We start from the raw sequence: 23,891 nt of genomic DNA, 5'->3' as shown, positions 1-23,891 counted from the left end.
CATGAACGTGAAGTCGAGAATGATGAGTGAATTTCCAAAAGAAGCGAACCATCACCGAGCATCTGCAGAGCGGAAAGAAAGCTCACCACTCATATCGAACTGCTGCTGACAGACCAGCGCCGCGCCAGTCCGAATAGGGAAGTTGGTGTTAAAAGCTTAGCCAGTACCTATATCGCTCGCTCTATCAGCATCAACTCCCTCCAATGCTTGGGTATCATGCCATCTGTCCCGATCACACCACGCTCAAACGCCAGATGATGCAACTACCACCCTCGTCTCTTCCCTCTCGCTTCCGAAGCTCTCGCTTTGAGCGTGACCTTCCGTGCATCATGCTTCTTCCTCTTGTCCTTCGCCCACCGCTCCGGCGCACTGACCGCTTCGATCTTCCTTTTCTGTCGCCTTTCTTCTCTCCTTGCCTTAGCTTCGCCGCGCACGTTGCCGAGAGCTGACAGATACGTCGTGGAGCCGACCTTCTTCTGCAGTAGCTCTAGGAGCTCAGATGCCTTCTCAACAAGCCTACCGTGCGCTTCTCCGAGTTGTTGAGGGATGGTGTTGTCTGTCAGCAGGTACGCTGGCCGAATTGTTCCGGCGAGATCCGGGAGTGTCGATACGTGGTTGACGAGTGAGATCTGGCACTCAATGGCTGCCAGCCGACACGAGATGGCAATCCTCTCCTGGCGTATGATGTACGACAGGCGATTGAGAAGGTAGGCAATCGCGGACGGATCCTTGCCAGTGTCCGGTGTCTCCACTTCTTCGTCGTCTGAGTTTGTGCCTTCATCTGCACGCCATGTCATGTTATTGGCGGCGAAGCACCTCCCCAGGAATGCGAGGTTTCTTGCAGTCTGTGTCGGCAGCACTCCCTCGGTGTCGTCCGAATGAGACAGCAAGACTCTGATGTTGACAGCACAGAACCATCGCAAATCGTCCCCATGAAGCTCGAGGCCTTGCGAGCCACGAAGTGGCACTGCTGAAAGTCCAGATGAGAGTTTGGAGGAAGTGCTGGCAACGTCGGAGAACAGTCGCTCGAGCATCCGCGCGGCAATGATCTTGATCTCGCTCTTCGAAAACCTGAGCGCGGACCGCAACTTCTCCCAGATGCTGGCGGACTTCTTCGAGAACGCTACCACGGGCGCGGCATCAAGCAAGATATCAAATGTCTGCAAAGCATTGTTTGCCACTTCGTCTGTCGCCTCAGCTTCCCCATCTTTCAGCTGATCCAGCATCGAGTCGATCTCATTCCGCAAAGTCTCCAGTCGTCGTGTCGCCGGCAGTCGAGTTCGCAAGCACACCTGCCAGCACTGTAGCGCTGCATTCTGCACAGTTGGATTTCCTTGCAATCGCAACCACTTCTCTAGCAAACCCACATATGTGCTGTAGTGCTCATCATCCGCTCGCTCAAACAGCTTCGCGATCAAGATCCCCGCCATGTGCCGACAGTCAAAGTTGGTGTCGCTCACCTGCACCGGTACGAGCGCCACGAAAAGCGTAAATGCAAGCTGCGCTAAAACATCATCCTGCACCTTGAGCAGCAACTGATGCAGCAGCTCCATCGTACTCTGCCTCCCCGCGGGATGTTCGTACTTGAGGTTTTCCACGAAGAAGGCCGCCTGCTTGTTCCACCTGTCCTTGCCCTGCGGATACTCCATGATGAAGTGGATATAAGCGCTTCTGGCGCCATCTCGAACGTTGCGATCAGCGTTGGTAACGACGACCTTCGAGACCTCATCCATAATCTCGTAGACTTCCGTGATCATGATCTTCCTGCCTACCACTGCTCGGAGGAACTTGTAGACGACGCCTTGCTTGTCCGGCTCATCGATGTCGACTTTGATGGTCTTCAGCACGTCCCCGATATCCTTGCCTTTGACGGGGACTGAGCGCTTCTCACGAAGCACGGCAGTGAGCAGTTCCAGAGCGCCTCTCGCAGCGTCCGTGTTGATGCTTGTGGTTGCCTTGAGTGTCCGCACCGCTTCTTTTGCGTAGACAGGGGCGTCTGTCTCAAGCTCCGGAATAGGCACGCGCATGATGGTGCTCAAGAGGCGCATCGCGGACACCTGAACCTCTTCCTGGGACTGCACGAGCGCATCACCAGCCATTGGTAGGAAGCCAGCAAGGTTACCCGGCGTCTGGAGATCCTCATGTCGTCTCAGAACTTTGCGAAGTAGGTTCAGTGCAAAGCTCACAAGCTTAAAGATGTGAGAAGTAGTCGCCGTCTTGCTCCCTTTTGTATCGCGTCGTTCCGGTTTGATCAGGTACCTGTTCCTTCTAGGGTCCGCCTCCTTCGTTCGTGGTCCACCATCGGACTGCTCAGCATACACATGGCGGACGATCTCATGGCAGAACGTTAGCATGTCTCTGCTCTCGGCAGCCGGGTTCTGGTCAAGGCCTTTCCGTAGCCGGGCGAGCAGGCTATCGATCTTCTCCGCAGATTTGAAGTCCAGCCTTTCCATCAGCAGAGTCCGCACCGGTTGGATTAGTCGGCCGAGCCGCTGCACAGGCGTGACTCTCGCAAGCAACTCCATCGTATCGTAGCTCTTACTGCTCTTAATCTCTTTCATGCCAGTCTTGTACTCTTCAGCCTCTTTCTCTTGGCCAGTAACGCCAAAGATGTCGTCCATGATGACCATGGCAAGCTGGCTGAGACAGTGGTCGAGGTCTCCCGGCTGGTACTGATCGATGGCGTGGACAAGGAGCGAGTGTACTGTGAACGACAGCACATGCAGTTGGTAACCTCTCTGCAATGCCACTCGTAGCTCTTTGAGAAGGAAGCCAAAGTAGGCTGGTCCCACCAGACCCAGGATCGCCGCAAGTGCTTTCCGCGTCTGATCACGAGCTTCGATGCTACGACTGCGCAGTACGTGGCAAACGTCCGTCAAGACTGGCGCAAGACGAATTGACATCTCTTCCTCTGGCAGTAATTGCAAAAGCTTGACGATGGTGACAGCCACTGGCATGCGACGGTCCACGGTCGATTCGTCCTTGAGGTGGAGATAAGCCATAAGAGGCGGTAGGAAGTCCCGCACAATGATATCGGCTCTGGTCTTGATAGTAGCCTCGTCCCAGCCTGAGCGAGACTGACTGTGCAACGCATCCACAAGAACACCAAGCAGTCGCAAAACGACTTTCTCGTGATCCGGCTGAGACTTGAGGAGACCAGTGTAGCGCTTGAACGTAAAGCGGAAGCTAGACCACTTCATCACATTAGCAAGCGCACCGAGAGTGCTGACAGTTTGATCTGCCAAGGTCCGTCCAGCATCGCCCTCGGCTGGGTTGAACACGAAGTGCTCGAGCAACGGAATGAGGTATTTCGTGGCATTGGATGAACTCAATCCATTTGCTTCGTCGGCCAGCCGTCGCAGAGCACGTAGACGACGATGCTGCTGGATATGCAGAACGTTCGTAAAGAAGGAAGCCTCATCATCGCCGCCAACAGTCAGGACCTGAAGATCGGAGACCGAAGCCATGTCTGTAACCTTCTCTACGACATGCCCGAGCAGTCGGACATATTCTGCACGTACGAGCTCCGATGACTCTGCCATGCCGTGCTCGATGCTGGGAAGAATCGTGGTGGTGATCATCTGGCCATACCCCGTCGGTTTCGTAGCTGAAACGGCAACGAAGCGCTCCAGAGCTCGCGCGGCATTCGCCCGATTGACCATGTCCTCGGCGTCCCTGATGAAGTACAAGCAGTTGTGCACGATCGGCTGCCACATCTGAAGAGAGAAATCCTCATACCCCTCGAAGATCTTGACAAAGCCTCTTTCCCGGCGTTCATCGTCGGCTTGGTCCAGTCTGCTGCCGGTTGCATTGAGGTCAGCACAGATCGACGCTGCTTCTGCCAGGTCTTCATCTTTCTTGCACAGCTGGCCAAACACTGCGGAGAGAACATGACGGCCGTCGTCGCTCCGCATCCGAGAGAAAAGACCAGACAGAGCGATGTACAGCGGCGACTCTGCAGGAACGTCAAAGCCTTTCAAAAGTGGTTCAAGAGTCGAGAGTAGACCGATTTTGGTCCTCGGAGACACAAGCTTGCTAGGTTTCGTCAAGAGGCTGGTGCAGACGTTCATCACCGCTTCAGCCTCGGTTTGGTTCTTGATACATTCGGCCAGCTTGGAAAACGAAGTGACACAGGCGCCCAGGACCTCGCTGGATGGGTTGCGGTTAATGACGGATCCAATAGATTGTACGAAAGCCGTGACGTGCGCCTCAGCAAGTATGCCACCTTTGTCCGCCAGGTTATCCAAGATCCCTTGAAGGACGAACAGTCGTACATCGTCTTTGGCAGTCTCTTGAACTAGCAGTTCTGCAACACCGTCGAGAACATACCCTAGGCGAGTTGTCATGTAGCTTGCCGTCTTCATTAGCATGGACCATGCAGACAGCAATCGCAGCGAACCGGAAATCGACTGCGTGTTCTCGGTTGCGAACTTGTCCTTGCGAGGCATCAGGAGCTCTGAGGCTACGAGTTTCATCTGGCCTGAGAAGTCGTTGTTCTCCATACCAAGGTAGACCTTCGCAAGGCATTGCATACCGACCTGGCGCACTGAGCGCAGGAGCGAACCATCTTTCAGATCACCCTCATCCTCGCTCGCGTTGAGCTTCCGAGATGCAGCAATCGTGCAGAGCAGGATGGCATTGAGTAGCTTTTCTCCCGAAGACTCGAGCTCTAATCCCAGTGTGCTCAAGAGGTCGTCGAACATATTGAGCATGCCAAACTGCTGCCGTGCTGGCGACTTCAACTGTGCCAAAGCTTGGTCAAGCGACTCCCAAGCATCAGCCTGGGGGATGCCGGCAGAGGCCAATGCGATGTCAACGAACGCTTCCACTATCTCCTGTCCAAACCTGGAGATCGCCATGAAGATCGTTCGCCGGCGTGCTCGTTGTCCTTCCTTGCCACCAGCCACAGCTCTACCGTACAGCAGACGCAACAGAACCGGCATCAAGGTTGGCTTGTGCTCGGGTCTGATGGCCGCCTCGTCGTCATGCTCACTCTGCAAGAAAACGGCCACCTCGTCTCGAAACCGTGCTTCATCAAGAAGATTCGTCAGCTGCTCGGCGTATCGAGTGACAGCAGGGTCTTTCCAAGCCAGAATCGCCTTGAGAGCGGAGCGCTGGATCTCGACGTCGCCATTCGCGCAAAGATTGAGTAGCGCATCGTAGACCTCACCGGATCTGAAGAGTACCTTAGGGTTTGTGAACTGGGCGAACAGCGCTAGCATTGCTTTCTGGTCCTTCCTCGACCATCCATGCGACCATGCTGCGTCGTCCGATTCGGTCGTGGTAGAAGATGCCCATGACAGCAACACCGGAACAAGCATGCGCGACTTCTTCTCAGCAATGTTGGGCATCTTATTGAGTACTCTCAGAGCCTGCTGGCGGGCATTTGTCGAAACCATCGGGATGACCTCATGATTCTGATTGAACTGCTCTTCGATCGAAGGATACCCGTGGTTGGCAGCCTCAAAAACTTGGTCGCAGATCGCCATCATCTTAACCATATTTGAGCATTCAAAATCCGAGAACACTCTGAAACCACTCGTCTCCACGTTCAAGACCTGGTCATGCTCTTCACTGGCCAATGGAGAAGTGTTTGTGGTCTGGCCTTCCAGCCACGCCTGCGACAGACTTGTAATGATGCCTTCGGCAACAGGATCCTTCGACATTTCCGCAAGGGCGTCGATTGCATCGTTCCAAGCCGGGGTAAGCTGGATGTGCAGCAGACCGAAGCAGTATCGCGGTATCGCTTTCTGCACGAGCGAATCATGCTGGGCATTGCTGTAACCCAGGCCGAGCCGTCTGATATTCATCGAGATGCCGCGGCTCGCCTCTAGGCTGATTGGTGTCGACTCGATCGTGACGGCGGCTGACAATACCTCCGGTACGGGCTGCTGCTGGAGCTTGTAAATTTGTTGAAGTATATTCAGTGCCGCATCTCGGATATCGTGGGAAGACATTGAGAGGCACTGGATGAGTGACTCTTCGAGCAATGCCGTTTCTGATCCGTCCATAAGCTCCGGGCCTGGTGGATAGAGCTGAACATAACGGAGCATGTTTCCCCAGAATTGTGACAAGTTGATAACTTGTCTGCTGATCTGACATAGTAAAGGCCACAGCGAGCCTATGCGCTCTGAGGCATCGCCGCCGTTAAGCACTGTCTGGAAGCAAGCACCTAAGCCAAAGTTTCGAAGCTCTGTTGAATCATCACCTTCAGCTCCCAGTGCAGCCTCAACGTAGCCGAGAAGGTCGACTTTGATAGCCTCTCTTCTGCTATCGTCGATCTTCAGATGTGGAAGGGCCACCAACAGTGTGTTCAGCGAATGCAGGCTGCTGGTGTCCTGAGGATGACTTCGTAGCTGTATCTTGATGTTTTGTTGCATACCAACTGGACAGGTTATCTGCTGGTTCGGGGCAAGGACCCTTGGAAGCAGAAGCAGGATGTCGCTGGTGTACCGCTGCCATTGCTCGACAACGAATCGCTGAAGCTCCGGTAAGAGAAAGCTTTGGAATCTTTCCTGTCCCAGACGGGCGTATAGATCACAGAAGTGGAGGAAGTGCGAAGCCCAAGGTTCCGTTCGAAGCGTGGGAAGCAAATTCAAAGCAGGAAGGACCGCGTCGATAGGAGCTGACTGCAGCGCAACAGCAAGAGCACTCAAGATCGAGTAACGAGTTTTGAGGTCGTCGTCAGGAACCTTCGTAGCCAATCGCATCATTTCGCGCAACGTCGAAATGGTGGAAGACCAATCGCTGACTCTTGCACCTTTGCGCACCGAGACCATGGTGTAGACCAGTCGACTGTGTAGAGGCAGATGCGTGTCATTCTCAGCAGTCAGGGATGCGTCAACATGCTGCAAGATTGTGTGAAGCAAGGGCTGGAAGGTCTCGGGAGTGGTGTGGTGTATCAGACTGGTAACGATCCCAGTCAGCATGTTTGCATGCTGGCTTTGTGACTGCGATGCCGACTGTTCGGCCTCTTTGAGTAGACTCTGGATGGTAGCTGGTCCGCTCGAGTGTACGCCATTCTGTACACCTTTGATCGCCTCTGTTAGCAAGGTCATCACACCTTGCCGATAGAAATCTGCTGACGGGTGGTCTGAAGACGCCTGACAGTCTTCAAGAGCGTGTCCAATGATCAGATCGAGAGGTACAGGATCGCGTTCGTAAGTTGCAGCAGCCTTGCGTATCAGAAAGCTCTGACTTTCTGCAGCGAATCGGATAATGAAAGGCTTCTGTCGTGTCTTGCCCATGTACGGCGACATCAGGTCGTAGACTGGTCGCAAGTCCGGTGTCAATACCCTTGACAGATACTTGAAGAGCCATGCCAAACTGTTGAAGCACCATTCCACCGCAGCAGGATCCTCGTTGCTCGCTGCGACTGATGTGATCGTGGCTACTGCTCGCTGAAAGTGCTTCTCGAATCGTACATCCAGATCGTGGGCGAAGTGCGACAGCAGGCTGAGTATAGGCTCCATCGCGAGAGGGTCTCCGACTCGAATGTATTCGTCCAGAATGTCCATGATCTTCTCTTCGTGATACAAGATCATGGCGAGACTGTCGCATAGCGGCGCGACTTCTTTCGCAAACGCTGTGAACGTCTTGGACATATTGAGATCGCGCCATTCTTCGAACGCCCTTCCGAAGTATGTTTCAGTAGCTTGCGACAGCTCCTCTTGTTCCTCTGCTTTTCTCTTCCGACGTATGGGATCGATTTTCAATTTCGAGATGCGCTCGGAGAAGGACTGGAAGCGGTGGTTCTTCGTTGATGCTGTGGACCGGCGGGTGTTCTTGCTCGGCTTGACGACCTTCGAAGGCTTGGTCGCCTTCTTCCTCCCCGGTGCTGCCATGCTCACATTCTAGGTGATGTTGTAGAATCGGTCTGTCCATTTTGGAAAAGTTCAGATGCGATCGACGTCACACTAGCGCCGGGGAAGCGGAAACGCTAGAGCGCCGAGCCTTATATCATTTAAGGTTTGTCTACTCAAGCCGATTCAAGACTTCGGTCCTCGACGAGCATCCACTCGTTCAGACCCATTGCCACAGAAAGCCATCGCAACAGTGCTGCAGCCGCCGAATCTGGACTATGAACGACTGGAGACAACAGCGATAGCTACGTACTGACGCTACTCTCAGGACTGAGTCGCCAGAAGCTTCACAGAACAGGGAACTACGCGAAGGACTGCTGAGACCGTTGCGAAAATGCCTCACAAAATGTAAGTCTACGATATACACCTAAACGATTGTGTTCAATCGGCTTGTCAAAGACAATGCAAGTTTTCCGAAGCAATGCTGATGAATTACACAGCGTGGTGACTGGCGATGTCAACGGGCGTATTGACGAAGTGTTCGGCAAGATCAAGACCCTTCACGCCAAGCAAGGATTCGCCTTTGCGATCATAGCGGGCGACCTTTTCTCGAGCCCGGAAGCAGAGTTGGCAGACCAAGGAGCCCAAGTGACGAAGTTGATCAGTGGCGAGATTGAGGTTCCCCTACCGACGTACTTCTCCCTAGGAACGCATGCTCTTCCCAGCAACGTGGTCGAGAAGCTGGAGAAGGATGACGGAGAGCTCTGCTCCAACCTCTACGTCCTGGGTCGTAAAGGCTCGTTGAAAACGGCGGACGGTTTCAGGGTTGTGGCTGTGGGAGGCAAGCATTCTTCCAGTGAGGACGCATCGATCAGACCATACGACGCGGTCTACAAAGACGCCGACGCCAAGAGCCTTGCTGAGAGCCAAAGCGATGCTGAACTTCTGATCACGAACGATTGGCCAGCAGCTATCCGCGATGGCGCAAAGGCATTCTACAACGGGACCGAAGATCCACCGCAAGGCATACAGAGCATTGCCGAGCTGTGCGCAGCCGTGAAGCCTCGCTACCACTTCTCGGCCTCCTCCGCTTTCTACGAGCGCGATCCATTCTTCCACCCTGACGAAGGCCCCAAACCCATCACCCGCTTCATCAGCCTGGCACCTTTTGGCAACCCTGAGAAGTCAAAATGGATCTACGCCTTCTCCCTTGAACCCTCCTCAGAGCCGCCATCTACGCTACCAGCTGGAACCACCGCATCGCCCTTCCTTCCCAAGAAGCGCAAATTGGACTCGCAGCAAGACAGCTTCAACAGCTTCCGCTACGCCAACGGCCACGGCGGAGACCATCGCCAACAGAACTACCGCGGCAACAAACGCCACAAACAACAACAACGAGCCCCACCACCAGGTCCCGAAGACTGCTTCTTCTGCCTCGCAAGCAAGAACGTAGAAGACCACATGATCGGATCATTAGGCGACGAGAGCTATGTAGCCATCGCCAAGGGCCCCCTTTCCACACGCTCAACATACCCAGAACTCGGCTTCCCAGGCCACCTGATCATCATCCCGCACGTGCACCAATCGACCTTCGCCGCAATCGAGACAGCAGACACCAAAGACCCAACCCCACACGGCGAACGCGAAGCCGCCAAAGCAGCAGCAAAAGAATCCCGCACCAAAGTCGAAAGCGAAATGTCCCGCTACCGCAGTGCCCTGCACCAACTCCTGACCACCAAATCCACGGAACCCAAACTCGGCGCCGTGACCTGGTGCATCTCCCGCGCAGCAAACATACACCTGCACTACCAATTCCTGCCCGTCCCTGCCACCACCATCACGCGAGGTCTCGTGCAAGCAGCTTTCAACGTCGAGGCCGAAAACAACAATTACCCGAAATTCGCCAAATCGCCTTCTGATATCGCGGAAGCAGAGCGGGGAGATCATTTGAAGGTTATGGTTTGGAGTGAGGTGGGGGAGAAGACGATGGTGCTGCCGGTCGACGGGAGTTTTAGGTTCGATCTGCAGTATCCGCGGAAAGTAATGGCAAAGCTGTTGGGGCTGGAGGGGCGGATGGATTGGAGGGCGTGTGCGCAGAGTAAGGAGGAGGAGACGGCGGATGCGGAGGCATTTAAGGAGGCGTTCAAGGATTTCGACTTCACGATGTGAGAGTTAATGCAGTCTGCGTGAGCGAACGAAGACGCGAGGAGGGTTGCGTGCTCCGGTAAGTAGATATGGCTCATACGGCGCTGTGATGTGGGCCAGAACCCTTGTAAGAGCAAGACGCAGGACCCAGCAGAAGCTGAGTTCTGCCATACAATCCGGCTGTGGCTCGACGTCAATTCGGCTGGGAAGGACAGGCAGATGTTGTGTAGATACCGCAAACACCATACTACAAACGGCCCGAACTGTCTACGCAGCCTTCTTTCCCCCAATGCTGACATCAAGATTTCCGATCACCCAGCTCACGACAAAAACCGCCATAAGCCCAGCAAAGATCGTCAAAGGCTTCGTAAACTGCGCCGAGAAAGGATAGTCGTATGTGACGATTAGCTCACGATCCCTCAACTCGTCGACGACATTGATCGCAGTAAGTTCAAGCGTGGTACGTCCGAGCGTGTCCATAAACGTGCGGTGGAGGCTGGTGGTATTGGAGATTAGAGGGACGGAGGTCTCGAAGCGGACATTGCTGTTCAACAAACTCAGCTCAAGACTCAGATCCATGGGCGATGGAGTAGGATAGAACTCACGCAGCGCCCTCAGGCAGAATGACCCTCGTCACAACCCTCTCATACTCCACCCCCTCAATCTGCTTCGGCCCATCCAAAAACGGCACCTTAAGCACATACGCCTCGCTCTCACCCTTCAAATGCCGCACATACCCGTCCAGCTTGCCGTTCCAGCCGACTTTGAAACTGTAGTTCCAGCCGCCGAAAACAGGGTATCGCGGCTTCAGTTCAAGATTCGCCTCCCTCAGATTCGTCCTGAAGCGCGACGTTGACACGTTCCCGATATCGTCGATGAAGTAGGCGTCTGCGCTGCCGACGGTGAGAGGGAAGCGTAATTCCTTTAACGCGGCCATGGGCGGGTTGTAGTATGCTGCTTGCTGGTACGCTACGCGGCTGAAATGGTTCTTGAGCGTCGCAGCGCGGTTGGTTATCCAATGGCGTTCTTCGAACGCGACGTTGCCGCCCCAGTGCGATACCTCGACATCGCGCTCCAACAGCTTACTATGCGTAAGCGGCTTGGTGAACTCGTAGCGCACGCTGGCTTCCTGGATGCTGCCAGCTGGTATATCGCTGTACGGGCCGTAGGTGAAGGAGGTGCCTTGTTTCTGCGGGTCTTCCTTGCCCTCTGCGTTCAATGACTTGGGCAGGGTGACGGAGTCAGGAACGTCGGTTGTGGGGAGTTTGAGCTTGGTCTTTTGCTTTTGGGTGTCGTAGGCGGCAGGGGCGTATGCGGAGAAGGCGTAGAGAACGTACTGTTTCTCTGTTTGGCCAATTTGGGCGGGAAGTGGTTGGAGGGAAGCGAGGGTCCAGTAGGTGATTGAGAGGGTGAGTTGGGCTTTGGGTTCTAAGGGCGCTGGGAGGATGATCTTGTAAAACTCTGTAGGGCTTTCTCGTTGGTCAGCGCTCGTGCCCATTTCAACTGCAGCACTCTAGAAAGTTGACCATACCTCTGCGCATCTGTCGCAGCAATCTCAGCAACAAACCCTCCCTTCTCTGGCTCCTTCTTGTCCCTCACTTCCAGCCCTCCCACATTCGCTATACTGCCTGGCTCGAACGGCAGAAAGTATTCCTGCTGCGCCGCCTTGTCCACGTTCTCAATGACAACATTGACCGTCTCGCGCACATAGTTCTTCTCCAAGTTGATATTCCTCACGAGGTTGACGTTGCGGAAGTGCTGCTGTGGCTTGAAGTTGGAAGGTAGGATGTTGCGAGACTCGTGGGTGAGGTTGGAGTCGGCGGTGGCGAGGGAGAGGAGGCCTACGAAGGCCCATTGTAGTATCCTCATCTTTGCTGCATCGTTTGGCTGTCAATGGATTCGTCTTGAATGTTTTGAGATGTCAGGTGGCATCAAGTACCTGAGGCAGGAACGCCCGAATAGGAAGTAGGGCTCAAGCAGTTCGACTTCAGGGAAACTCTGGTTTGCCTTGACAATTATGCACAGGATAACTTACACAATCTTGCAATCAGTGATACACCAACTGGAACAAGCAAGAATACTGGACCAGTCCTAAGCTTCAACAGCCCTAGAAGACCCGGTAGCGACTGTGCACGAAGAATGCTGCGGTCAACCTTCGGTGACTGGACTGATAAGGATATACCACCACGATAATGCTCAGAACAACATGGCTACCGAGTTCTCGCTGTCTTAGACTGACCGGACGAACACGAAATTGCCTTGGAAATGTCGACGCGCGAGGTATAACAACCAATTCCCGCGTCTTCCAAGTCTCGGACGAAGTCCGGCAGGCCGTATCTGACCGCCGCCCCATCGTCGCCCTCGAGACCACAATCTACACCCACGGCTTTCCCTACCCGGACAATCTCGCCCTATCCTCTCATCTGGAATCACTCGTTCGTAAGCATGGCGGCGTCCCGGCAACGATCGGCATTCTCAACGGAGTCGCTCGCGTTGGAATGTCTGAGCGCGAGATAGACCAACTCGTGGCGTCCGCTCATGACCCGAACATGCTCAAGATCAGTCGTCGGGACTTTGGCTTCGCTCTTGGCTCCAAGGACCCTTACGGCAAAGCGTTCAACGGCGGGACCACAATCGCTGGCACGATGGTGCTGGCGCATATGGCTGGAATCAAAGTCTTCGCTACCGGTGGGCTGGGAGGCGTGCATCGTGGAGGGGAGACGACGATGGACATCTCTGCCGACTTGACTGAACTGGGACGGACGCCGGTGGCGGTCATCAGTAGTGGGTGTAAAGCATTTCTCGACCTGCCCCGGACGCTGGAGTACCTCGAAACTCAAGGCGTTGCAGTCGGGACATTTGCTGATGGACGAGAGGGCGATGTCGACTTCCCAGCGTTCTGGACGAGGGAGAGTGGTGTGCCGAGTCCGAAGGTGATCCGGGATGAGCAGGAGGCAGCCGAGATCCTTCATGCACATGGGCTGTTAGGATTGCAGAGTGGGTTGCACTTTGCGAATCCAATACCGGAGAAGCACTCGTTGTCGAAGGACGTTATGGAGGCGGCGATACATGAGGCTCTTGATTCTGCGAAACTAGCGGGCTCAGTCGGAGCTGCTGCTACGCCTTACATCTTGAACAAGATCAAAGAAGTCACGGGAGAGAACAGCGTCACGGCGAATAAGGCTCTAGTCGAAGGCAATGTTATCAGAGGAACTAAAGTTGCAGCAGCGCTAACGAAGCTGGAGGCGGATGAGGAGACGAGACCCAAGTGAGCTTCCCACCCACTACTTGAAGATGCCAGTCTTACGTGTGAAGAGGCAGCAACCAGGTTGAAGATGCCTCTCGAGTGGTAGTTGGACCAGGCGCCACCAACTTCACATCGAGTGGTGTGTCAAAGGGCGTATCGCCTGCGACAGCGAACGCCCAGCCATCGACACCGCATAAGACATCGAACAGCACCGCGAATGTGACCCCGGACAGCCAACCAAACGTGTTCGTGGCCGGCAGTCTCGCGATCGACCTCTCCTGCGACTACGCCATCAAGCCCGGCGGCCTGGCAACAGGCGATTCTACGCTCCGCCCAGCAGCACATACCTCGAATCCCGCCGAAATCACACAATCACTCGGCGGCGTAGGCGGCAATGTCGCTAGAGCGGCCCAGCTGATGGGCGCCGGGGTCCAGCTTTGTAGTGCCGTGGGTGACGACTTAGCTGGCAAAGCCGCCCTCCAAGGCCTCTCTGAAACCGGCATGTCCACGCAATGCGTTCAAACCCTTCCTGCCGAAAGCGGAACGCGAACGGCGCAATACGTTGCCGTGAACGACAGCAACCGCGATCTCGTGATCGGCATGGCGGATATGTCCATCCTGGACTCCGCCGACTCTGCCTCGACCATCGACAACACTTTGGAGCATCACTGGCTACCCGAGCTCAAGCGTAACAAACCCGGCCACCTCGTCCTCGATGCTAACTGGTCCCCTCCCCATCTATACCGCTGGCTCGAAGCCGGCAGAGAAATCGGCGCACACATCTCCCACGAACCCGTCAGCACAGCCAAAAGCACACGCTTGTTCTCCATTCCCAAACCTACCAACTCCCAGGACCAACCTCTCCCCGTCTTCCCCTCCCCACTAGTCGACCTCGCAACCCCCAACACCCACGAACTAACCTCCCTCTACAACCACGCCCGCTCAGCCGGCCTCTTCGACCGCGCCGACTGGTGGACCATTGTCGACAGCATGGGCCTCCCCTCCACCGGCTCCCGCGTCCAACTCTCCCTCCTCACCACCCCGGCACTCGTAGACGAGGGGATCCCGCAACAAACCCTCCAACTCCTCCCCTTCATCCCATCTATCTGCACCAAACTCGGCTCCCAAGGCGTGCTGCTCACGCAACTCCTGCCCGCCGACGACGAGAGGCTGACGAGTGGGGAGTATAACCCCTTCATCCTCTCGCGCTGCGCGAACGGGACGGAGGAGAGTGTCGGGGTGGGAGGCGTGTACATGCGCTTGTTCCCAGCTGCTGAAGAGGTGAAGGCGGAGGACGTGGTGAGCGTGAACGGGGTGGGGGATACGTTTTTGGGAGCGCTGGTGGCGGGGATGGCGAGGAAGGGGAAGGAGGCGAGGGTGGAGGAGTTTGTGGAGGTGGCGCAGAGGGCGGCGGTGGAGACGTTGAGGAGTGGGGAGAGTGTTAGTCCCGGGTTGAGGGGGCTGGTGTAGATAGTATCTGGTGTAGATAGTATCTGGTGTAAACAGTGTATTCAGAGTGTTGAGATCATTAGCTTGCTATGTATAGGAGGCCGTCGATGTAGGCGTCCTCGCCAAGGGTATCATTGTTCACCACCATATACCAAACTCCTTCCAGCCATTCGTATCATCATTAATGCATTAATTAACAGCCTCTCCGCGGCCACCCCGATCACTTCCTCACTCCTCCCTCCTCAGCCCCCTCTCCCTCCTCCGCTTCTTCGCCAACTCCGGCGTCCAAACCCCCATAAACAAATCCTCACACTCCTCCTCATCCTGACTATCAAACTCCACCTCATCCTCCTCCCTTCCTCGCCCACCCTTCTCCAAACTAACCGGCGGCATCTCCCTCCCCCCAGCCCCATCCTCCCAAACAGCACACCTCACCACCCGCCTCGTCTCCAAAATAAACTTGCCCACCTTATACCTCTGCCCCTCCTCCTCAGCCGCGACGTACTTCCACCCCAACACGCTCCCGCAGACCGCGCAGCTGATATCGCCCACTGTATGCGCGCCAGTCACTAGTTGCCGCGGCACGGGGCGGTGCGTGTACGTGTTCGGTAGGTTCGGCAATGTGTCTCTGAACCTGCTGCTGCCCCTTGCAGCGCTCGGAGAGGTGGTGGAAGCGGACGGCGGCGGAGCGACGAGGTAGGCGCGTCCGTGACGGCCGGTGAAGCCTTTACTGATTATCTGGCTCGAAGAGGCCAGATCGGACGCGCAACGGGCGCAGCGGAGGTGCGAGGAAGAGCCGGTTAAGTAGGCGTCGTCGTTGTTCAGGTAAGAAGGGTTCGGTGGGGAGCTGGAAGCGGCAGTGGAGGTTGAAGAAACAGTTCCGGTGCTGTCAGCGCTGGATTTGCGGCGGCGGAAGGGGAGCGAGGGGATGAGGTAGGTTGGGAAGAGGGTTGGTGGGGAGGGGGCGTGGTGTGGTAGGGGAGGCATATCTCCAGGGTGTGGGTGGTCTCTCTGGTGGTGGTTAAGGACGGGAGATGGTGCTATGGTGGTATGAGATAGGTCTAGGACAGTAGGAATGCGTTCATGCGCTCTGCATTCCTTACATGCCCCAGTACATGATAGCAGACGAGAAGGAAAGCATTCGAATCACCGTTATCGTGTCCACCACCCTATCGCACCTGACCCTCACACCAGCCAGAGGCGGAGATAGAGCACATGAGCTGGCTCTCGGAGCTGCGCCGGAAGGAACTGGCCTTCATTGGACGTGGGCATGCTGTAGCTCGACGGGAAGAGTCAGGTGAGGTCAGCTCGGTCAGAAGCACAGCGACCGCGGCGGGGTCGATCAAGTCAATGCGGGTGATCGGCTGCAAGGACGGATGTGGCGGCAACCGCCCGATTGGGAAGAAGGATCACGTGTTAGCGACTGAGAGGAAAAAGTTGAAGTTTGAAGTTTTCATGTGTTTCATTCGCATCTGCCGGTAGTGGAATGCTATGCTCTACAATAAAGTTGAGCATTTCGCCAACTCCAGCATGCCATCGAGTCCTAACCCAAAGCACAGTGCAGCAGGTATTGTGCCCTCCCAGCGCCGTCGCTAAATCCACAAGACTCTCCCAGACCGTCTCTCGCTCAATCGAAGGTCGACCATATTTGCAACACGCTCTGCCAACCCGTCCCCAAGCTCTCTCCTCTCCGCCTCGTCCTTGAGTCTTCACCCCTTCTCAAAGCTGCCGATAATCCCCCCTCCCCCTCTGAAACCCCCCTCTCCCCCTGCCTCGCTGATTCACCGGCTGCCGCATATACGGTCCGTTATTGGCATTCCCACCCCCCTGCATCCCACCTCTCCCACCATTGTTCTGCCATCCACCATTCCCGCCACCGTTCTGCCATCCGCCGTTGCCCATCATCTGGTTGTTCCCGCCCCAGCCGTTCATATTCCCCATCCCATTCATGTTCATCCCGCCCATCCCGCCCATCGGCCCATAACCCCCCATCCCCCCCATCCCCATCATCCCCGGCCCAAACCCGCCCATCCCCATTCCCATCATCGCCGGATTGAACCCATTCATCATCGGATTCATCATCGCCGGCATCCCGCCCTGCATCCCCGACATACTGGCCGCCATCGCGCTCATCTGCTTCTGGAACTCGGCCATATCCTTTGCGGGCGCCATGGGCGGCTGAGCGTTGGGCTTCGGGGTGTTGCTCGAGGATGCAGGACCGGTGGGCGGGGCGGGCGTGCCCTGTTTAGACTTGTTGGCTTCAGCTGGGTTGGCGGGCTTACGATCATTGGGTAGCTCGTCTTCTGCAGCGCGCTTCTTGGAGTTGGGAGTGGAAGCGGCGGACTCGGCGCCGTCGACTTTGATATCAGGTACAGCAGAAGGCGACTTAGCACCCTCTTTCGGCGTGCCAGCAGCCTCAGCAGCAGGACTCTTGCTAGCCTCCTTACTCTTCTCCGCCCTCTCTGCTTTCTTCTCCTCCTCAAACTCCTTCATCTTGCCCGCAACCTCGTCGTCCGGCTCCAGACCATCGAGCAACACCTGCTCTCCGCAATTCGGACACAGCAGATCCGCATCCAGCAGCGCGTTCTCGATGCAGTCCTTGCAGTACGTCTTCCCACAACAGGGCGTCTTGACCGGCTCGTTGAAGGCGCCCTTGTGGATCGGACATTCCAGCCCTCGCTCCCGCAACTCTGCGTCTCCGCTTGCAGCCTCTTTGGCCTTCTCAGCAGCTGCGCTGGTCTTCTCTTGGATCTTGTCCCAGGTCGCTTTGTCCGGTTCTGCGATGACCCACTCGCCGTTGGCGGTGTACATGACGCCTTGTGGTAGCTTGGAGACGTCAAGCTTCCCGTCTTCACCCATTTCCGTCGGCTTCTCGACGACTTTCAAGAACGACCGCGGAATGCCTGTGGTGCGGCGGAACTTAGGCCGGTTGTCGAAGTTGGGATCATTGTTGGTCGGACAGGCTTGGATCCAGTGACCCTTCTCGCCGCAGCGATGGCAGATGTAGCCTGGTGGGAGCGGCTTGTCGGGCACAGGGGTGGACTTGTTGTAGCTCTGACGCACAACAGGCTTGTGGGAGGCGGCTTCTTGCTCTGCCTTCCAGGACTGTGTGTTGGCAGTCAAGATGGCTTGAAGCTTCTCTTCCTCCGTCATCTCCTTGCCCGCGCCGATCGGTCCGCCAGTCTGCATGGTTGGGGTGTTCCGGTTTGGATTGTTGTTGTGGGAGGACTCGATGCGATGGGCATTCTTTGCGTTCACGGGCATCTTGCCGGTGACATAGCGGGCGGCTTTGCCTGCGCCAGGTCTGGAGGCGGGTAGTCTGCGTGCGATGACCGTGCTCGAGCGCGGGATCTGCGTAGTGTCGTCGTCATATTCTACACCTGTCAGTGCATGTCCTGGGTTAGTGGAAGAGGAAGGAGACCTACTCTCATTGCTGTCCGCGGCGTAGATCTCGAGGTCGAAGTCTGTCCCGTCACCGAGCTTCGACAAGGTGATGATATCGCGCTTCACTTCAAACACAGATAGAGAGGTGCCGTCAAATGTTATTTGCAGGGGCTCCTTCTGCGACTTGAAGCGAAAGAAGATAGAGGAAGACATGGTGACGGATTGGAGCGGTCCGCTTCACCAGAGATAAGGAGGTCGTGAGTATGTGAGTACCAGTGGAGACTCCTGGTCTCTGCTATGCGTTGTCGGGTCGTAGTAAAGTCCTTGGTCGCGACCTGAAGGGCTATAGTACAACACAAGGGGTAGTAAGGGAGCAGAAGGTAGTGTACGCTGATCAGCTGTTGACCCGAAGTTCAGTGGCACGACCTTGAAAAGGACTTTGTATTTCAATAGCACTGCCTGCAACAATAGCGGCTCAAGTGGCCTTTCTTATTGTCTCGTTTCTTCCTCGTGTGTTTCAGATCTCATATGAGTCTCATGTGATGTTCTCGCGAAGTGAGGTCTGTGAAGCCTGCGAAGGGCGCGCACTCGTTTCTGGGTTGCAGGTACACGACAGTGAGTATGAAGTCGTCCTTCAGTCGCCGTCGCAGTCTCATCTCCTACGCCACCCAGCTCGTGCCTGCCCGCCGTGTCGCTGGATCTTACCTGAGCCGCAGTCGCTGCGCATGCGCTGTCCGGTCGATTTCGTGATGTGGAGTCGCTCAGTACGAGATTCGCTGTGTCGGTAGAGATCTGATTGTGGGAGGTAGGTGATGAAGAGGTTGAAGTTGGTGAAGGAGGAAGGAGTCATCAGACAAAGCAGGCTGTGATTTGAAAGCCGAATGCGCTAGGGAGTTCTTGGCGCTTCAACATCACGTGCCGATATCTGAACCTCCTTCCCTTCTTGGCCGACCAGGATCAGGACAGGACCAGGATCTCAAGATCAACATTCCCCGCAACTCCATCACGTCAACATCACCACTTCTATCGACGACGGCGATCGACTTCACGGACAGGGGACCGCCCCGTGGTTGATTGCCGGTGTTCCTGGCTAGCAGGAGCCTCCGTTGACCGATGATGCTGCTCATAACATCATGCTCGGGAACAAGGATAAGTTTGTAGGTCAAGTAGGCGTCCTTTCTTTCTGTCCTTTTCTTGTTGTCTCCTGTCTCGTCTCACAGCTTTTCCTTCATCAAGATGTTCGGACGTAGCACCCTAGCATTGGCTGCTCTAGCATCGAGCGTGTCAGCAGCGCGACCAAAGACACAGGATGCGTCTCAAGTCACACTCCGAGACCCATTGACCTACGGGCCAGAGCTGGAGCTCGTCCATCTGTACTACGATGAGTTTCCAACGGGAATCGCGGTATCATCGCAGGGGAGGATGTTCTCCAACTACCCGGGCGGTCTCGACAGCAACGACACCAACAATGGCCAGAACGGCAAGTACACGATCGCGGAATTGTTCGACGACAACACAGGTAAGCTCTACAGACAAATAACCTCCCAATCCAGCTAACAATTTCCAAGAACGACCCTACCCCTCGCGAGAGATCAACTCACCTCCTGGCGGCGCGATCAATTACACCACCTATCCGCCCAGCGGGGCCAACTACCAAAACTACCTCATCGGCTCGCAATCCTGCGTAATCGACCCGGCCGACCGGCTCTGGATCCTCGACACCGGCCGCGTGCTCACCCCCAACGGCACCCTCGTCCCGGCCTCCTACGGCGGGCCCAAACTCATCGGCGTCAACCTCTCCAACGACACAGTCTTCCAGACCATCGTCTTCCCCACCACCGTCGCCTACGCCGACTCCTACCTCAACGACGTGCGCTTCGACCTGCGCTCCTCCCTCACCTCTTCAGGCAAAGGCGTGGCCTACATCACCGACTCCTCGGTCGAAGGCCGCAACGGCATCATCGTCGTCGACCTCGGCACAGGCGAAAGCTGGCGCCATCTCGACGGCAACCCTACCGTCCACCCTGCACGCCAATGGTCCGCATACCTCTGGGGCACGCCCTTGTACCAAGTCATGCCCGGCAAACCCTTCACCTACGGCCAATTCGGCAGCGACGGGATCGCCTTGTCCGCAGACGGCGCAACACTCTTCTACAAAAACGTCGCGGGGCGCCAACTCTACTCCATCCCGACCTCGTACCTCCGCGCCAACGGCCCTACTTCCGAAGTGTTAGCGCAAGGCGCGGTAAACACACTCGGCGAAACAGGCGTAACCGATGGCATGGAGACGGATACCAACAACTACATCTACCACGGCAACATGGAGCAGGACGCCGTGTCCTTCTTCAACCCGGCGAACGGGACGGATACGGTTTTTGTCAGGGATCCGCGCCTGAATTGGATCGATACCTTTTCGACGGCGACGGATGGGTATCTGTACTTTACGAGCAATCAGTTGGTGTTGGGGAGTGGATTCTACCCGGGGACGGACAGGAGGCAGAGGCCGTTTGCGCTTTGGAGGGTGCAGTTGCCTGGGAATGGTACGAAGACTAATTTGAGGTGAAGAGGACAATGTATAGTCAGTGAAGGAAGAAAGTAAAGTAACATAGCTACAAAATCAAGCCAGTCACAGATGTACACCTACACATATTCATCCTACATTACGCGATCAACTGTTGACTGCGAGCAAACCTGGACTTCACGGCAAAACAACACAGTATGAAACTATACGCACTGGAGTGGCATTCCCGCATTTGCTCGCGCAATATCATAAATCTGAGCTAGCCTCCCGTGCAAAGACCGACGCACAGAACACCAAGAGCAGGCCCGCCGGTTATACTAAGAGCCCGTGGACGCCTACACGTGGACGCCACAGCATAGTCCCGACGCAAAGTCGCACATGCAATCGTCAAGTACCTGGCATCGTTCCCTCCAACGCTTCCAAGCTCGCTGGTATCGGATGAATGAGCTGGCTAAGCCAATGCTGCCGATCGATGGTGTTGATGGTATCGTAGTGGAGTCGATGTGGCCGCCGAAACATGACGGCGTCGTTTTCGCCGCGTGACAAAAGAAAAGGTCGTCTCAGCTCATTCCCACATCACCGCATGATCTCCTCGTAAATCAGGCCTAAAAAAACCGCGCGTCAGCGTCCAAACCCAAACCCCTCTCGAAATGGTTTGTACTCACGCCTCAACTGCTCCTTACTCAAATTGTCTTTATTCTTATCGAAATCGAAAAACTCCTCGGGAATCGGCTCCGCCGTCGGCTCGTCCTCCGGATCATGATACGGCTCCAGATACGGATGCTTCAGCGCATCCTCCACGCTAATTCTCTTCACGGGGTTGAACGCCAGCAGCCGCTCCAGCAGATCCAGCGCCAGGTCTGAGGTTTTCGGGAACATGACCTTCCACGGGATCTTCTTCTTGAAGGGTAGGCTGCGGATGTACTCACGCGCGCGCCGGGACTTGATGCCGTAGTAGTCTTCCATTGTGGGCGTGCCGAGGACGTCGAGGATGAGGGTGAGTTGGTGGTGGTAGTCTTTCCCGGGGAAGAGGGGTTTGCCCGACAGCATCTCGGCGAGGATGCAGCCGACGGACCACACGTCGATGGCTTTGGTGTATTCTTTGAAGGTGAGCATGATCTCGGGGGCGCGGTACCAGCGCGTGGCGACGTATTCGGTCATGAAGCCCTGGTTGTCTTCCGTGCTGGCGGCGGAGCGGGCGAGGCCGAAGTCGCAGACTTTGAGGTCGCAGTTGGCGTTGAGGAGGAGGTTGGAGGGCTTGAGGTCGCGGTGGAGGACGTTGGCGGAGTGCATGGCTTTGAGGGCGCGGAGGGTTTGGTAAATGAAGTATTGGCAGTGGTCGTCGGAGAGCTCTTGAGTGCGGATGACGCGGTGCATGTCTGTCTCCATGAGCTCTTGGATGAGGTAGACTTCGGAGAAGCTCTCGAAGTTGCGCGGCTTTTGAATGTCGAGGATGGAGATGATGTTCTCGTGATTGAAGTAGCGGAGGAGCTTCATCTCGCGGAGAGTTCGAAGGCAGAACATGCCTACACGCAGAAAGAAGGGTTAGCAATCATTCACGACGCAGGAGAACGGAATTTAATACTGTGGTCGAAGGGAGTCTGAGAGGACGTCAGCAGTGTCCAAAACATGATCTCAAATGGACCTTACAATCTTCTTAATCGCAACCTTCTGCCCCGAAGGCTTATGCAGCGCCGAACACACCACGCCATATGCCCCCTCGCCCACCACATCCTGAATATCATACTGCTCCGACACGTTGAAGGAGATCTTCCTAGAGCCGCCCGAAGGCGGTGCGCGAGACATGTTGGTCGACTGTCTGCGCTGTCACTCCAATGCTGTCTTTCTTCTCTTCTCAGAGGTGGTGTCTTTGGCGGTGTGTGTTCTCTTTCAGGGTTATAGCTCTCGTGCTCGTTTGCTGAGTCCCGCGCTTATCGCCGGCCGGTCGTATGCTTGAGAAAGCGTGTCAGGAGGCTCTCAGCAGCTGATCAGTCGGTGGTCGCTGTCGCACAAGTTAGCACGCTGCCTTCCCAATGCGTCCACGTTCCCGACAGCGGTATTCTATGTAGGTCGCCTGAACGTGCTCCGGTCGCACGAACCGCACCTGAAATCCTGCTCGTCCACACGCAGAGCCACCGCGCCCTCGAGCCTGCCGCTGCACGTGGAATGTACTGAAGGACCACCGTACCTACTGATCCCGCTGTCCCTCCTCAGCGTCTCGAAGTGCCGATTCCAGGGTCCAAGTCAAAGTGCCGTCGAGCTCCAAGCCGCAAACAGACCGGTATCGTCAAAGTCCAAGGTGGAAGTCTGTTCAGAGTCAGAGGTCGCTCCGCAAGCGAACAATGAGTCCAGAAGCCGTGTCGTGTCCGTATGCAGCAAAGCCCAATCCGATGCGCAGTCACAAAGGGCTGCACTGCAGGTTATCACTCACCAGCGAAACGTCTGGCCTGGTGGGGTATTCTCTTTAGCTTCAGTCAGGCACACTCCAGGGTCCGGTCGTCTTCGAAGCAAACAACTCTTTCGTACTTTTCTCGTGACGAAGTGAGGTCAATCGTGGTATATGCAAGTCAAGCTTGTTTCCAAAGATAACCCACGGTCGACAAAGCGGCCACTCCAACCTTCCTGTTCTTGTTTCGAAAGCAAAAAGTCCAACAATAGCAGAAACAGAGCGAAACCAACGAACGAATGGAGGGGTTCAAACGCGCCGCCGGAACTGGCTCGGGCCTCCTTCTGTGAGCCGATTCGCTTCGTCGCGCATCACATTCATTTCACCAACGGAAGCGTGATGTTGGGTTTGACCGACGTGGATCGATGTTTGAGACGGCGGCCTGAAGCAGAGGGAGACGAATCGGTCTGGGAAGGGAGAGGGAGGTGAAACAGCCGCTTGAAGCGCCCGGGAAGGTGTTTGAGTTGCGGCGGCTACAGATGGGTGGCACGTGGGAGGCTGTGAAGGTGGGTTTGGTAGCCTTGTGCCGTTGTGTCGGGACTCACGTGGTATTGATATTGATGAGAGAACGCGAGAAATGCTCAAATCAGGCAGAGGTGCGCCGTGAGGCTTGCTTCTTGCTATTGACCTATTGATACATGGATTCATGAGCTATGAATGCCTTCTCACAGCCAGTATGAGCCGTGAAGCATAATCGATGATGGCGAGGTATGACAGACAAGCGATGCTTTCGGGAGACTGGGTCTTAGGATCGCTGCTTCACGCGGTAGGTATGTCTTGCTGTTGCTCAATCGATAGATCGCTTTCAGATGTGCTGGAAGCCAAATCGAGCCGACAGATACTTCGAACCCGAGATCGGGTATGGTAGATGGCTGAAGACCACGGGAAGTATGAAGG

General features: G+C 55.7%; 7 protein-coding genes across 7 annotated transcripts; 3 read left to right on the top strand and 4 right to left on the bottom strand.

Moving 5' to 3' along the window:
- Nucleotides 1–263: 263 nt before the first annotated feature.
- Nucleotides 264–7,844, bottom strand: UTP20 (U3 snoRNP protein; the record flags this gene model as incomplete). Its single annotated transcript, XM_064803648.1, has 1 exon — nt 264–7,844. One exon carries the CDS (start codon nt 7,842–7,844, stop codon nt 264–266), a length of 7,581 nt encoding a protein of 2,526 aa, XP_064658563.1.
- Nucleotides 7,845–8,196: 352 nt separating this feature from the next.
- Nucleotides 8,197–9,971, top strand: LTR77_006405 (uncharacterized protein; the record flags this gene model as incomplete). Its single annotated transcript, XM_064803647.1, has 2 exons — nt 8,197–8,210; nt 8,303–9,971. The coding sequence occupies 2 exons, from the start codon at nt 8,197–8,199 to the stop codon at nt 9,969–9,971; spliced, it is 1,683 nt and encodes a 560-aa protein (XP_064658562.1).
- Nucleotides 9,972–10,214: 243 nt separating this feature from the next.
- On the bottom strand, nt 10,215–11,816 carry OST1 (dolichyl-diphosphooligosaccharide--protein glycosyltransferase subunit 1; the record flags this gene model as incomplete). The annotated part of the gene is made up of 3 exons (XM_064803646.1): nt 10,215–10,491; nt 10,553–11,416; nt 11,479–11,816. 3 exons carry the CDS (start codon nt 11,814–11,816, stop codon nt 10,215–10,217), a joined length of 1,479 nt encoding a protein of 492 aa, XP_064658561.1.
- Nucleotides 11,817–12,139: 323 nt separating this feature from the next.
- Nucleotides 12,140–14,664, top strand: LTR77_006403 (uncharacterized protein; the record flags this gene model as incomplete). Its single annotated transcript, XM_064803645.1, has 2 exons — nt 12,140–13,215; nt 13,263–14,664. The coding sequence occupies 2 exons, from the start codon at nt 12,140–12,142 to the stop codon at nt 14,662–14,664; spliced, it is 2,478 nt and encodes an 825-aa protein (XP_064658560.1).
- A 1,698-nt stretch (nt 14,665–16,362) lies between these two features.
- MPE1 lies at nt 16,363–18,240 on the bottom strand (the record flags this gene model as incomplete). The annotated part of the gene is made up of 2 exons (XM_064803644.1): nt 16,363–18,017; nt 18,069–18,240. The coding sequence occupies 2 exons, from the start codon at nt 18,238–18,240 to the stop codon at nt 16,363–16,365; spliced, it is 1,827 nt and encodes a 608-aa protein (XP_064658559.1).
- A 1,023-nt stretch (nt 18,241–19,263) lies between these two features.
- Nucleotides 19,264–20,590, top strand: LTR77_006401 (uncharacterized protein; the record flags this gene model as incomplete). The annotated part of the gene is made up of 2 exons (XM_064803643.1): nt 19,264–19,546; nt 19,581–20,590. 2 exons carry the CDS (start codon nt 19,264–19,266, stop codon nt 20,588–20,590), a joined length of 1,293 nt encoding a protein of 430 aa, XP_064658558.1.
- Nucleotides 20,591–21,124: 534 nt separating this feature from the next.
- On the bottom strand, nt 21,125–22,354 carry tmk1_1 (mitogen activated protein kinase; the record flags this gene model as incomplete). Its single annotated transcript, XM_064803642.1, has 4 exons — nt 21,125–21,153; nt 21,214–22,074; nt 22,134–22,149; nt 22,199–22,354. The coding sequence occupies 4 exons, from the start codon at nt 22,352–22,354 to the stop codon at nt 21,125–21,127; spliced, it is 1,062 nt and encodes a 353-aa protein (XP_064658557.1).
- Nucleotides 22,355–23,891: the final 1,537 nt, after the last annotated feature.

The sequence above is a fragment of the Saxophila tyrrhenica genome (genome assembly GCF_035928015.1).
Source record: "Saxophila tyrrhenica strain CCFEE 5935 chromosome Unknown scaffold_9, whole genome shotgun sequence".
Classification (NCBI taxonomy): Eukaryota; Fungi; Ascomycota; class Dothideomycetes; order Mycosphaerellales; family Extremaceae; genus Saxophila; species Saxophila tyrrhenica.
Note: the sequence above shows the minus strand (reverse complement) of the source record. Positions and strands in the feature narration are given on the sequence as shown.